At 33.4% G+C, this 12,500-nt stretch overlaps 1 protein-coding gene across 3 annotated transcripts in view; it reads right to left on the minus strand.

The window, feature by feature from the left end:
• Nucleotides 1-12,500, minus strand: part of LOC137657718 (uncharacterized) — a 65,058-nt gene that overhangs the window by 35,633 nt on the left and 16,925 nt on the right. For 2 of the 3 annotated variants that reach the window (XM_068392149.1, XM_068392148.1), the window contains exons 3-5: nucleotides 12,252-12,492; nucleotides 10,952-11,117; nucleotides 10,490-10,681 (exon numbers count right to left, since the gene is read on the minus strand). In XM_068392149.1, coding sequence (XP_068248250.1) covers nucleotides 10,490-10,681; nucleotides 10,952-11,117; nucleotides 12,252-12,492 — 599 coding nt within the window. Of the gene's footprint in view, nucleotides 1-10,489; nucleotides 10,682-10,951; nucleotides 11,118-12,251; nucleotides 12,493-12,500 lie in introns of those variants that run through there. The other variant, XM_068392150.1, reaches the window with a different exon arrangement.

The raw sequence follows: 12,500 nt of genomic DNA on the forward strand, positions 1-12,500 counted from the left end.
TCCTTATTAGAAGAAAACCATAGGACTAGCAAATCAAGCTCACCAGAATACATGAAATATCACATGATGTTGGGCTCAAGATAAGAAGAGACAGAGATGATGAAAACGGAATATGCATTGAAAGATGAAATACCATGGGAAGGAGAAAGGACTAATGAGGTGAAATGATTAAAATAATTAGGAACTATGATCTCTAATACAGGATCTTTAGAATTGAAATTTAATGAAAGATTGAAAAAATAAAATCAGACAATGGCTAGGTTAAGTAAATTTGGTAAATCAAATCGCCTGAAATTACATATAAAAATCAGGCTAAATGTCAGCTTCGTGAGATCGGTGTTACTGTACGGACGAGAGTCGTGGTATGACAATGAAGAATATCCAACAGATTTTGTAGATTTGAGAACGAAGCCCTCAATTGAGTATTGGGAGTTAAATGGTAGGACAGCATTAGAAACGAAACTATAAGAGATTACTCGAGTGCCATATGTGGATGACATCAAGGTGAGGGGTAGATGGGAATGGTTTGGGCATGCTCTTCGCACTCCCCAAGAGAGAATAATTCACCAAATTTCAACTGGGTTCCACAAGGCCCTAGAAGAGTTGGAAGACCCAGGCCTACATGGCTGAGGACTATGAAGTGTAAAGTAGATGATGAGTGTAAACGTATTGATGTAAAAGCTCAAGACAGAGACGACTGGCGGAATCTAACCGATGCCATTTGTCAATAGGCGTAGGAGGAGATGATGATGATGATACTTATTATCACATATTGAATATATATATATATATATATATATATATATATATATATACATATATATAGTATATATATATATATATATATATATATATATATATATATATATATATAGTATATATATATATATATATATATATATATAATTATCAGCTATATCTAGTCTACTGCAGGATAAACGCATCAGACACTTGCAATGGTCTTTCTATGCCAGTTTATAACCAAAATTTTCTTAGCTCGTCAATCAATCGCCTTCTCTTACTTCCCCTGCTTCTTTTGCACTCTCTAAGGACCCATTCTGCTATTTTTAATGTCCAGCTATTGTCTGTCATTCTCATTTACGGCTTGCCCATGTCCATTTCTTTTCCTTACATGTTAGAATATCCTTATGTATATATATAATATATATATATATATATATATATATATATATATATATATATATATATATATGTATATATATATATATATAGTATATAGTATATATATATATATATATATATATATATATATATATATATATATATATATATATATATATATAGTATATAGTATATATATATATATATATATATATATATATATATATATAATTATCAGCTATATCTAGTCTACTGCAGGATAAACGCATCAGACACTTGCAATGGTCTTTCTATGCCAGTTTATAACCAAAATTTTCTTAGCTCGTCAATCAATCGCCTTCTCTTACTTCCCCTGCTTCTTTTGCACTCTCTAAGGACCCATTCTGCTATTTTTAATGTCCAGCTATTGTCTGTCATTCTCATTTACGGCTTGCCCATGTCCATTTCTTTTCCTTACATGTTAGAATATCCTTATGTATATATATATATATATATATATATATATATATATATATATATATATATATATATGTCATGTAAAGGAAAATATTTCGTACTGAATAAGGTGATATGTGTATTTGATCAAGTATTTTATGAGTTTTATTCGTTAGTTAAACGATAGAGAGACATTGAAATAAAGAGAGAGAGAGAGAGAGAGGGAGAGACGAGAAAAATAAAATTAGAGTGAGGTGGTAGTTGAGAGGCACTGTTTGTGAAAAGTGCTGACATAAGCGATAAATTGGCCAAAACAAAGCAGAAGGAATGCGCGTCGGTTACCTTGCCGAGAAATCGGAAGTGACATATGTATGACGTTTCCATTACGTCAGAAGAAGGGACCAATAGAACACAAGAAGAGTCACATGACGTGACGCAATTACAACGCCCTTGTTCTGGGATACTTAAGCAACAAGCGCATCGAGGAACCAGCTCTTCCCTACAAGTAACCGCGTTAAACGGTTGTCCCTTCTCCCTCTCCCCCCGTCATGGGGGAGGCCTTGCCCCTGGTGCACAGTTGGCCGGCACTAACTAAACGTCAAGTTAACAAGATATTTTACAAAGACGGACAACGAAGGGACCGAGTTCCCTAACTGCCAACAAATTACCTTTCAACCGGGAGGTACGAGATTATCTTCGATGAAGGAGAAATTACCAAGAAGCGTGTCCATGAGAAGACACAGCTAAGAAGAAGCGATCCCCAAACCGCATAAATAGAAGTCAAGTATTTCGCATCCCGAATGCGAAGTGGTAGCAGAAGTCTACGGTTGCAGCCTCCAATCTTCAAGAATTTATATTATTCCAGTTTGTATTTAAACCCATGTAGAAGATTACTGTAAAGCTAATGTACATCAAAGTTCCAGAAGTAAAGTTAAGGAACTATACGGCCTTTTACCATCACCCACTTTCCTGAGGGTCTAGAATTAAATAATATTTTTGCACTGAAAGGATTGAAGTGATACATTTATTTAATTAAAATAATATTAAAGTGGTGCTTAATGAAAGAAAAAGAAAATGCCCAACAAAGCATCACAAATGGTGGCAGCTTAAATGGATAAAATGCCGTGATGATATTTTTCAGTGCATATATTAATGACTAAATTCTTCCAGATACCAGTTGAACACCTTTGCAGAATAAACATCAAGAAACTCAGAAAAATAGTGAGGACGTGAGACGAAGCAAGAATCTAAACACAAGAAACCATTACCTAAGCGAAGAAGATGAAAACAAAAGGACAAGAAAGAAGAAATGTGAGTAAAAGAATCTCTCTCTTAAATAAGTCTCTCAGTTAAAAGTGAAAAAAAAAAAAAAAAAAACTTGTCTCTCGTTTAAGAATAGGAATTTTTTTTTATTCGCTAGGGTTTCTTGAATGATGCATGAATTACTTTGTATTTTTTCTTGTGTAAAATAAGATGTATTATGATTTTTTTTAGTGATGGTAATGATGTTAGCCCAAAGAATATATAAAAGTCAAGTATGATTTAGAATTACGCAAGTAGGTGAAAAATACAAACGAGCAACGTCCCATAAAAAAGTGAGTTTGAAGAATTAACAAAAATTACTAACCCCGCTAACATGAATTCAGTAGGGAAATTAACACAGTTTTTGTGGAAATATAGGTAGGAATAACCAAGATAAAAGAAGGTTAGAGAAATATACCGTGTGCAAGTGGTTAGCTGATATTGAAAGTAGAATAGTTAGTCTGAGAATAAACAATGAGACAGCAGAATTAAACAGGCTATGTTAACCGTGTATACAAATGTAAGTGATGCTCACATAACCTTGAATGGTAAGTAATTTAAAAATGCAGCAAATCTGAGTGAGTTTCAAAAATAATGTAGGCAATTATGGCGATCGGTCAAAGAGACAGACAGGTTAACAAATCTACGAAAGTTCCTATAGGTAAAATATGAGGGTGGCTCGGTAAATGAATTTGCCACATAAATGGAGGATCACGTAGCAACAGTAAAAGGAACAGGATTCCTTTGTTAAAGGTAAGTTTATTGCTAATGATAATTCCCTATATATAGAAATAAATGAGGCATTAAAAAAAAAAAAAAAAAATGTGAAAAATAGCATCCTAGATATGAGTTTTACAAAAAGAAAAGGGAAAATAGCAAAATGATAGGAAATCAGGAAGAAAAATCCTAAGGGACTAATAGCCACAAAAACCTACCAGAGAAATTTTGAGTAATTTAAATAGATGCAGGGAAGATCGAACAGCAGACTGGAACGAGGCGCAAAAAAATTACCCTAGAGTTAAATAGAATAATGGGCAGAAATTTAGGTCAAAGACAGTTTAAAGAAATAAAGATGACACATTTAGGTCTAGAGAAAAATTACATAAAAAGGGGATAGAAATTAGGTAAAATAATGAAAAAGGGAAAACATACAGGGAGAAAGGCAGGCACAGAGATAAAGAACCCCATCATGAAATTAAACAAAGACACTTCTCAGAAAGCCCTCCGGCACAAAGAAAGTGAAATACAAATCCTCCAAATAGTGAAAAAGAAACGAATTAAAAATAGTTAGCCGGATAGAAAGGAAGTCAGGAAGACGAAAAATTTTATATAGGAAAGATAGGCATATGTAGCGGAGGTACATCCACGTTGCAGGTGACTATTTTATCTTATGGAGACTCTGGCAAATACAGTTGATATACTAGGATGCAATATAGTGATAGAATATTGAGAAATACCTGCTTCCAAATTTTAAGGGTGAAAATAAAATGATATGCAGAAATGAAATGCAAACAAGTAAAAATCAAGGGGTATGAACCGTCAGGTTAGGTAGAGAATTAAATGCCAAAATGTGCCAAATGATGAATAAAGATGTCATTTTTTTTTAGTAACATTTCCCAATAGAGCCTTAAGATATCGTTCAAAAACGATACAATGATGAAGTATGAATTTTGTTTGTGAGAAGTGCAGGCTTAAAATAAAGAAAAGAAAAAAATTAGATAGTCAGGGTATGATTCTACTTGTCAAAGACAAGTCTTTTACAAAACTGGCCACTTTGTAGGAGACGAATTTGACATGAGAAACAGACTCCAGACTAAGAAAGGGAAATGGAAATTGATTAAAAAGACAAGGAGAAATAAAGTTGAGAAATAGGAAGAGTAGCCAAAAATAGATATACTCCTTGTCAATATATGACAGGCGCCATATAAACAAAATAGAATGTCGACAGAAATACAGTGAATAAAATAGAATAGCCTAAATAAAAAGGGAATTCCTAGAAATAAATGTCATAGGCAATGGAAGCTATAGGCTTATAGAATTAAAAGAAATATGTTGTTGTTAGGCACAAAGGTTTAAGATGAAGATATAGGCATATGAATAATAAATGAGCTATGATGCTATTAAATAAATAAAGTCTGATCAGTACTGAAAATATAAAAAGCTAGAATTTAGCTAGAGAAGTCATAATGATGCCTAAATAAAAATAACCCGCAGAGATAAAGAAAATAGGTTAACTAAAAATAGGATGCCAGAGTCTGTCAAACAGACAAGAATGAATTTCAGATGAAGGAAAATACAAGCACACTAATTAATTAATACTACTCCGGATAAAATAACTCATCTGAATGACGGGTAATGACTTCTAAAATAAAGGAGTAGAGATTACAGTTAGGTAATCAGAAAGGGGCAAAAATTTACCATAAGGAGCATAGAAATAGGGATAGATGAGAAATAGGCAGAGATTAGCCATTTCAGGCGATAGGTTAGGCAGAAAAGAATAGAAACATCGGCGCCAGAGCCTGCCCAGAGAAACTGTCAAAAACTTATTAAAACTTTTTAAATACCGGTATGAATCAGAAAATATTACCTATCCGCCAACGCCCCATAACGAACACGGTGAGTGTTAAAATGAATCAATAAGACTCCTTATAAATCTCCCGAGATATATTACCCAATGAGGATAGAAGTTAGACTAGTAGATCATCATAAGTAGAATATAAATGACATGTCTATCCCGATAATAAATAATGTTTGGCTCGATTATTGAGGAGTAAAATATTGTAAGTACCATGGTCAAAGAATACAAGCCATTCACGGCTATTAGCATTTTGAAGAATGTTAGAAATTAGAGTGAAGTCGACGGGCTCACTCAGCTCCTCTAACTATTGACAGAATGATGATCTAAATTTGGAGACAGAAAGAATAAGCCTATAGAATGATGTTACTAAGTTTAGTAAGAATATAGAGCCATAAGAACAATAGAACTAGTCTAGAATAGGGAGAATAGCAGGATAAAGAGCCAGATTAAAGAGTGACCCATCCCTAGATTTGAATAGGGTATGTAAACAGAGTAGATAGATTTAAGATATGTAGAGAAATAAGGGTTAAAGTGGAAATCCTGCTCCACTAAGATTGACAGATGTAAAAGATTTTTTTTTTGGAATGATAGGATCTTAGGGATAATAAGCAGTATTTGCTAAATTACCCAAGCCTTAAAATAAAGTTAACCTAAAAATATGTAGTGTGCAAATGAAATAGAAGGCTATAAATAATGAAGAGTAATGAATTTTGATCCTACATTACCTTAACCCGATCTCTTAACCAGGAGTTATAAAAATAATGTGTGAAGCCTCATAAATATAAAAAGAAATGTCTCATTAAAAAGGTAAAACCCGAAGAAGGGTAATGTATCATGAGAGTAGTCTTAAATTAAATGAAAATAACCGAGTAGGATAGATTATCCAAATAATGGTCTAGAGAAGTTTAAAAATTTGTTTAGGGCATAGAGTATATGTGCTTATTGCTCATAAGAATGATTGTGATTTTACAGTCCAAGAAGGACTATTGTGGATGAAAGAATAAAAGGAATCTTAGGAGCCTTAAAGTACTGGATGTTTGTCCAGGATAAATCACTTTATTGGTAGGTTTATGATGATAAAAGAAAGATTATTTAAAAGGACAGCAAGATGTTAAAAGGAAATATAACTACCAATATTTTGTTTCAGTTGTCAGGCAGGAGACCTAGAAATAGGAAGAATTAAAATAGAACAAGAGAAACCAAAGGTTAATAGAAATGTTGTAGATGAATTACTCCCAAAAATAGGAATCATATAACAGGATGGCATATTGCTTAAAGGAATACATACAAAGAATAGGGAGAAATACTTGTTCATGAATAGAAATTCCTGACATACTAACAAAATACTAACAAAAAACTCATGCTCAAGTTAGTAGGACATCCAGTAATCAAAGACTGCATTTAATGATGAATTAATTTTTGACCTAAGATAGATGTTTGAGATTGTAAAATTAAAGCCTACATATAAGAAGTATAAAGGTCATATAAGGGTAAGAATCCTTTAGAAATTACGATTGCATTTTTTCAATCCCATAGTGGTGGTACCAATGGATTACCAGGGACTCTGTTCCCAGAACTTGACAAATGATAATAACATACTGGTCTACATAGAATTTGATTTAACAAAGAAGGGTTGATGAGTCTGTAACAGAATAATTTGAGACCAGGATAAATAACTAGACATTCGTGTCTATAGAAATTCTTTTGGGAAATGCACCCGAATTTATTAGAGATTAATGAAAACTGTGCAATATTTTTCTTGTGGTAAGAAGGGTGAAATAAGCCATGATAAGTCAAGTTAAAATAGAGAAAAGGGGGCAAATAAAATAATGGCAAGGGGTTGAGGATGTCCTGCGAACTATATATAGACCAACATAGAAGACTAATAACAATTACTTAAAGAGAACGAATTTACTTTGAAATAACTCGGTATATGGAAAACAGATTTTTTTGTTAGGTAGATTTAAGAAAGACTACTAAACTCCTTGGGAAATGAAATAAAAATATCTGGGCACTCATACAAATATTGAGGGTAACAAATGAGTGAAATCTTTTAATTATGTAAAGTGTGTTATCCTAGAATTTGAATATGTATTCCGTAATCAACAAAGAAGGTCCAAAACATAAATGATGAAAAGTTTTTGATAAAGTTATGGATAATGAAGACAGGTGAAATATGAACCCATAGGTGATTGAATATTTACAAATGTATTGATTTTGTTTGTAAGTTTGAATAAGTAATGATGCCATTAGAGCAAAAGAATTATTACTGCATTTTATAGGCGATGCATTGATTGATATTTTTTTTTTTTGGTGTAACACGTGTAACAATGATAAACATGCATGTATACAATGAATTTTATTGTTTCGATGATGATTAAGTTAACTTAAATAATTATGAAGAAAGAAAGATTTAAGTGATTAAAAGATAAGATGTGCACCAATAATGAACTTTTGAAGTTGAATGTCTCAAAGGGATATTTTAGACCCATAATAATTATGCAGGTAATAGTGAACAATTAAGTACATATGATGAATTACAATAATTAAACCTTTCATTTTGAAGTTAAAAAAAAAGAGTGTATGTGGAAACACACGAATTGATTTTTATGCCTGTGTAGTAGATGAATCCTTGAAGAAAGGATAAATAAGGTGTTTTAATTGAGACAGTCTGCAATTGATTTCTTTAAAGAAAAGTTTTAACATTGAAATGTAAGTTCCTGTCACTTGAATTTTGTGAATATCCTTCTGAATGCAATATATATAGTTGAGAATTGAAGTTCTTGAGATAAAAATAATACGCAGACAAGGTGCAAATAAGATTCAAATTTATAAACATGATTTTGTTATGTATTGAGTATGTTTCTTTGTTATGAAATGATTATGATGTTTGATGATTTAAGACATTGATATATTTGAGTTTTTGATTTTACTCATTATTTTTATGAAGAAGGTGAGAAATATTTCTTTTGATGCCATTAATTAACAATGATTTATCATGATAATATTGATGAGTAAATAAGGTACCATAATGATGTTTTACAAATATTTATTGATACTGATTACAAATGAGTAATACTCTTGATGAGTTATGATGTGCATGACACATAATTATTTTGTTGCAGAAATATTTTGATTGATTTGAATTAATGTTATGTATGTTTGAACATTTATTTTCTGACAATTATTGCATTGCATTGAAGAAATGATTTTTGTGTTTACATCAATAAGACCGATATTTTGAGGTCATAGGTAATGGAAACTATCAATTGAATAAAAGTTAAAAATTAAGGCATTTCCTAATTGATTGCACAGTTGAACACAGAAGACATTATTAATTTTGCCTTACGTACCCAGTGAATTAAGGGTTAAATATTCCATTATCAAGAATTAAGAAAAATAATATGTTTCAATATTGTGTTGAATTATTTGAAGGGAACAGGAAGTTTTTCCTAAACATATATTGATGATAAACTTATGCAGTTGCATTATTTTAAAAATGATTGAGGATGATTTTCTTTTGATGAAGATGATTTTGATTTATTGCATTGAAATGCATGTTATTTGATGATGATGATTTTGGTTTATTGCATTGAAATGCTTATTATTTTGTTGATGATGATTTTGATTTATTGTGTTGAAATGTATTTCTTTTGGTGATAATGAATTATTGATGAGTTATTTTTGGGTAAACCATGAGATGAGTTGATAAGATGTGAATTCCACAGGAATTCAGGTACGTGACCGAGTGGTGTCATGTAAAGGAAAATATTTCGTACTGAATAAGGTGATATGTGTATTTGATCAAGTATTTTATGAGTTTTATTCGTTAGTTAAACGATAGAGAGACATTGAAATAAAGAGAGAGAGAGAGAGAGAGAGAGAGACGAGAAAAATAAAATTAGAGTGAGGTGGTAGTTGAGAGGCACTGTTTGTGAAAAGTGCTGACATAAGCGATAAATTGGCCAAAACAACGCAGAAGGAATGCGCGTCGCTTACCTTGCCGAGAAATCGGAAGTGACATATGTATGACGTTTCCATTACGTCAGAAGAAGGGACCAATAGAACACAAGAAGAGTCACATGACGTGACGCAATTACAACGCCCTTGTTCTGGGATACTTAAGCAACAAGCGCATCGAGGAACCAGCTCTTCCCTACAAGTAACCGCGTTAAACGGTTGTCCCTTCTCCCTCTCCCCCCGTCATGGGGGAGGCCTTGCCCCTGGTGCACAGTTGGCCGGCACTAACTAAACGTCAAGTTAACAAGATATTTTACAAAGACGGACAACGAAGGGACCGAGTTCCCTAACTGCCAACAAATTACCTTTCAACCGGGAGGTACGAGATTATCTTCGATGAAGGAGAAATTACCAAGAAGCGTGTCCATGAGAAGACACAGCTAAGAAGAAGCGATCCCCAAACCGCATAAATAGAAGTCAAGTATTTCGCATCCCGAATGCGAAGTGGTAGCAGAAGTCTACGGTTGCAGCCTCCAATCTTCAAGAATTTATATTATTCCAGTTTGTATTTAAACCCATGTAGAAGATTACTGTAAAGCTAATGTACATCAAAGTTCCAGAAGTAAAGTTAAGGAACTATACGGCCTTTTACCATCACCCACTTTCCTGAGGGTCTAGAATTAAATAATATTTTTGCACTGAAAGGATTGAAGTGATACATTTATTTAATTAAAATAATATTAAAGTGGTGCTTAATGAAAGAAAAAGAAAATGCCCAACAAAGCATCACATATATATATATATATATATATATATATATATATATATATATATATATATATATATATATATATATATATGGGGTAAAATTTACATTAACTACTTTAGAATAAAGCTTTAGTCCTAATTGCGAGTTCAGTGTGAAATAACAAAGTAAGAGATGTGTTTAAAAAGCAGGATGGAATAAGCTAGGACGAGGTCGAAATAATGTAGAGTTGATGGCTACAATAGTGCAACTAATAATTTGTACATAATGTGGGTGCCATGAAGAGTAGACGCAATTGCAATATAGAGGATTTTTCTCTCACTCACAGTCTTGGAGGGCGAGTGGCGCGTGCCAGTTGACCCGTCGAAGACATCGGAGAGTTTCCACAACTTCCAGACGATCATGGAATTCATGCAGACGATGAGGACAAACGGCAGCGCCATCATGACCAGAGCGTCCACCACCGACACTACCCTTATGAGCTGTAGGTACTCCTCGAAGTACCCGCAGTTGTCAAACTTGACAGAAGAAAAAAAATCATTATTATTATTATTATTATTAGGAGTAGTAGTAGTAGTAGTAGTAGTAGTAGTAGTAGTAGTAGTAGTAGTAGCATAAGAAGGCAACAGATCCAAGAGAGTTTAATAGGATCTGAGTTTAAATCATAAGATGGAGGGAGTTTGCAATTTACACACTTTAATTACGAAACTGTGAATAAAATCAAACACACCATTTCTTATAAATCTTGAGTTATTGCAACAATCCAACAATTCAATTATTTTCCTTACGCTCGGTGGTCGCCCCACAGTGGGAAACACGTAGAGGTTAGCGATGGTGTTCGATATAGTTACAATCGCTGTGACCATCTTCGCCCGGCCTACGGTGCATAGCTGGGCGCGGAGTAGCGGATATTGAACGGCTATGCATCTTTCGGTTGTGTAAGCCACTGTTAACCTGGTTAGGAAAAAACTTACCTAGAGTCACTGTATAAATGGTACCCTAGAAATTGGGAATTTTTTTTTATCTTGGTCATTGAAATAAAAATATAAATCCACTGGAGTCTGGAAAATTACAAGGCTATTAGTCATTTGAGTATAAGATAATAGTGACCTGTGCATTATGGTTAAATTACTGGAAAAAAAATAAAATTACATGCAAATATAATTACGGAAATTACGAATTCACGATGGGTAATTAAAAAGAAAACCTGATAAACTTAGCCTTGGATCATTGAATAAATTACATATCCTGGGATACTAGAAAAAAATCAATTGGAAATTAGAAAAAATTACAAACTTAACCTGCGGTAATTTTTCATATCCATAATGCAGCTGGAAATGATGTCTGAAATTAGCACGTTAACAGTAGGCCTACCATCAGAATTTTTGCCATGTGTCACGGAGCTGGGTTAAGCCTTAATTTCGCGATTTTTGGCAGTTCGAAATGTCTAAAAACTGGATACAATTATTAAAGAATTAAATATCTATGACGGGTTCTGGATTACTTTAATGGTACCCTATCTTTCGAAGTAGTCACTGTTCAACTGTTTATAGAACTCACCGCAGCAGAGAAGCCTAACAGTAGGCCTATAGCTTTCCACAATTCACAAAATTTATGAATGGGACAAACATTGACTTCTCAAATTGTTCAAATAAATAGGGTTAGTTTTTTCAGTTCTAAATACTTACAACTACTAAAAATTAAGAAAGGTCATAATCCTATCCTATGTAAATATCATGATAGTAATTATCATATCAAGAGTTCATTAAATAAATGATTTCTCACCGTTAATACGTTCACTTAATGTAAATTTATAAAAATTACCAAAATCGAAAAATATCTATTGCTTACAATTATCCAGATAATAAAAAAAAAAAAAAGACTTATTTTGCTGATGCTGCAATGCATGTTTTGAGATGGGAAACAACCGTATACAAGGTTAGACTGAACCAGCGCTAGTACCATTAGACCTAGGCTTAGTACTATGGAAGCTATTAGCTGTCAATATGCAAGTTGGAGATAATATTTTAGCTGCTCGTTAAAGTTAGAAGATTATTGGCATATATGTGCTTACAGTGAACCACTCACCAAACACTGATGTTGGTGCAAGTTGACATGACGTAATTGATCATTTTGCATCCGGCCGAGGAGCTCAGGAACTCTATCCTCAGCCACTGCAGGCCCTGGTTGTTGAGGAGACATTGCACGCAGAGGAAACTGAGGAAGAGCGTATCCGAGGCGCCCATGAAAGCCAGGTAGTAGTAGGAGGAATGGTTCTTGAGTCGGGTCCCCAAGAACACAGCCATGCTAATGAAGTTCCCTATAATGCCTGGAGAG

This window comes from Palaemon carinicauda, chromosome 18, assembly GCF_036898095.1.
Source record: "Palaemon carinicauda isolate YSFRI2023 chromosome 18, ASM3689809v2, whole genome shotgun sequence".
In the NCBI taxonomy this organism is placed as follows: domain Eukaryota; kingdom Metazoa; phylum Arthropoda; class Malacostraca; order Decapoda; family Palaemonidae; genus Palaemon; species Palaemon carinicauda.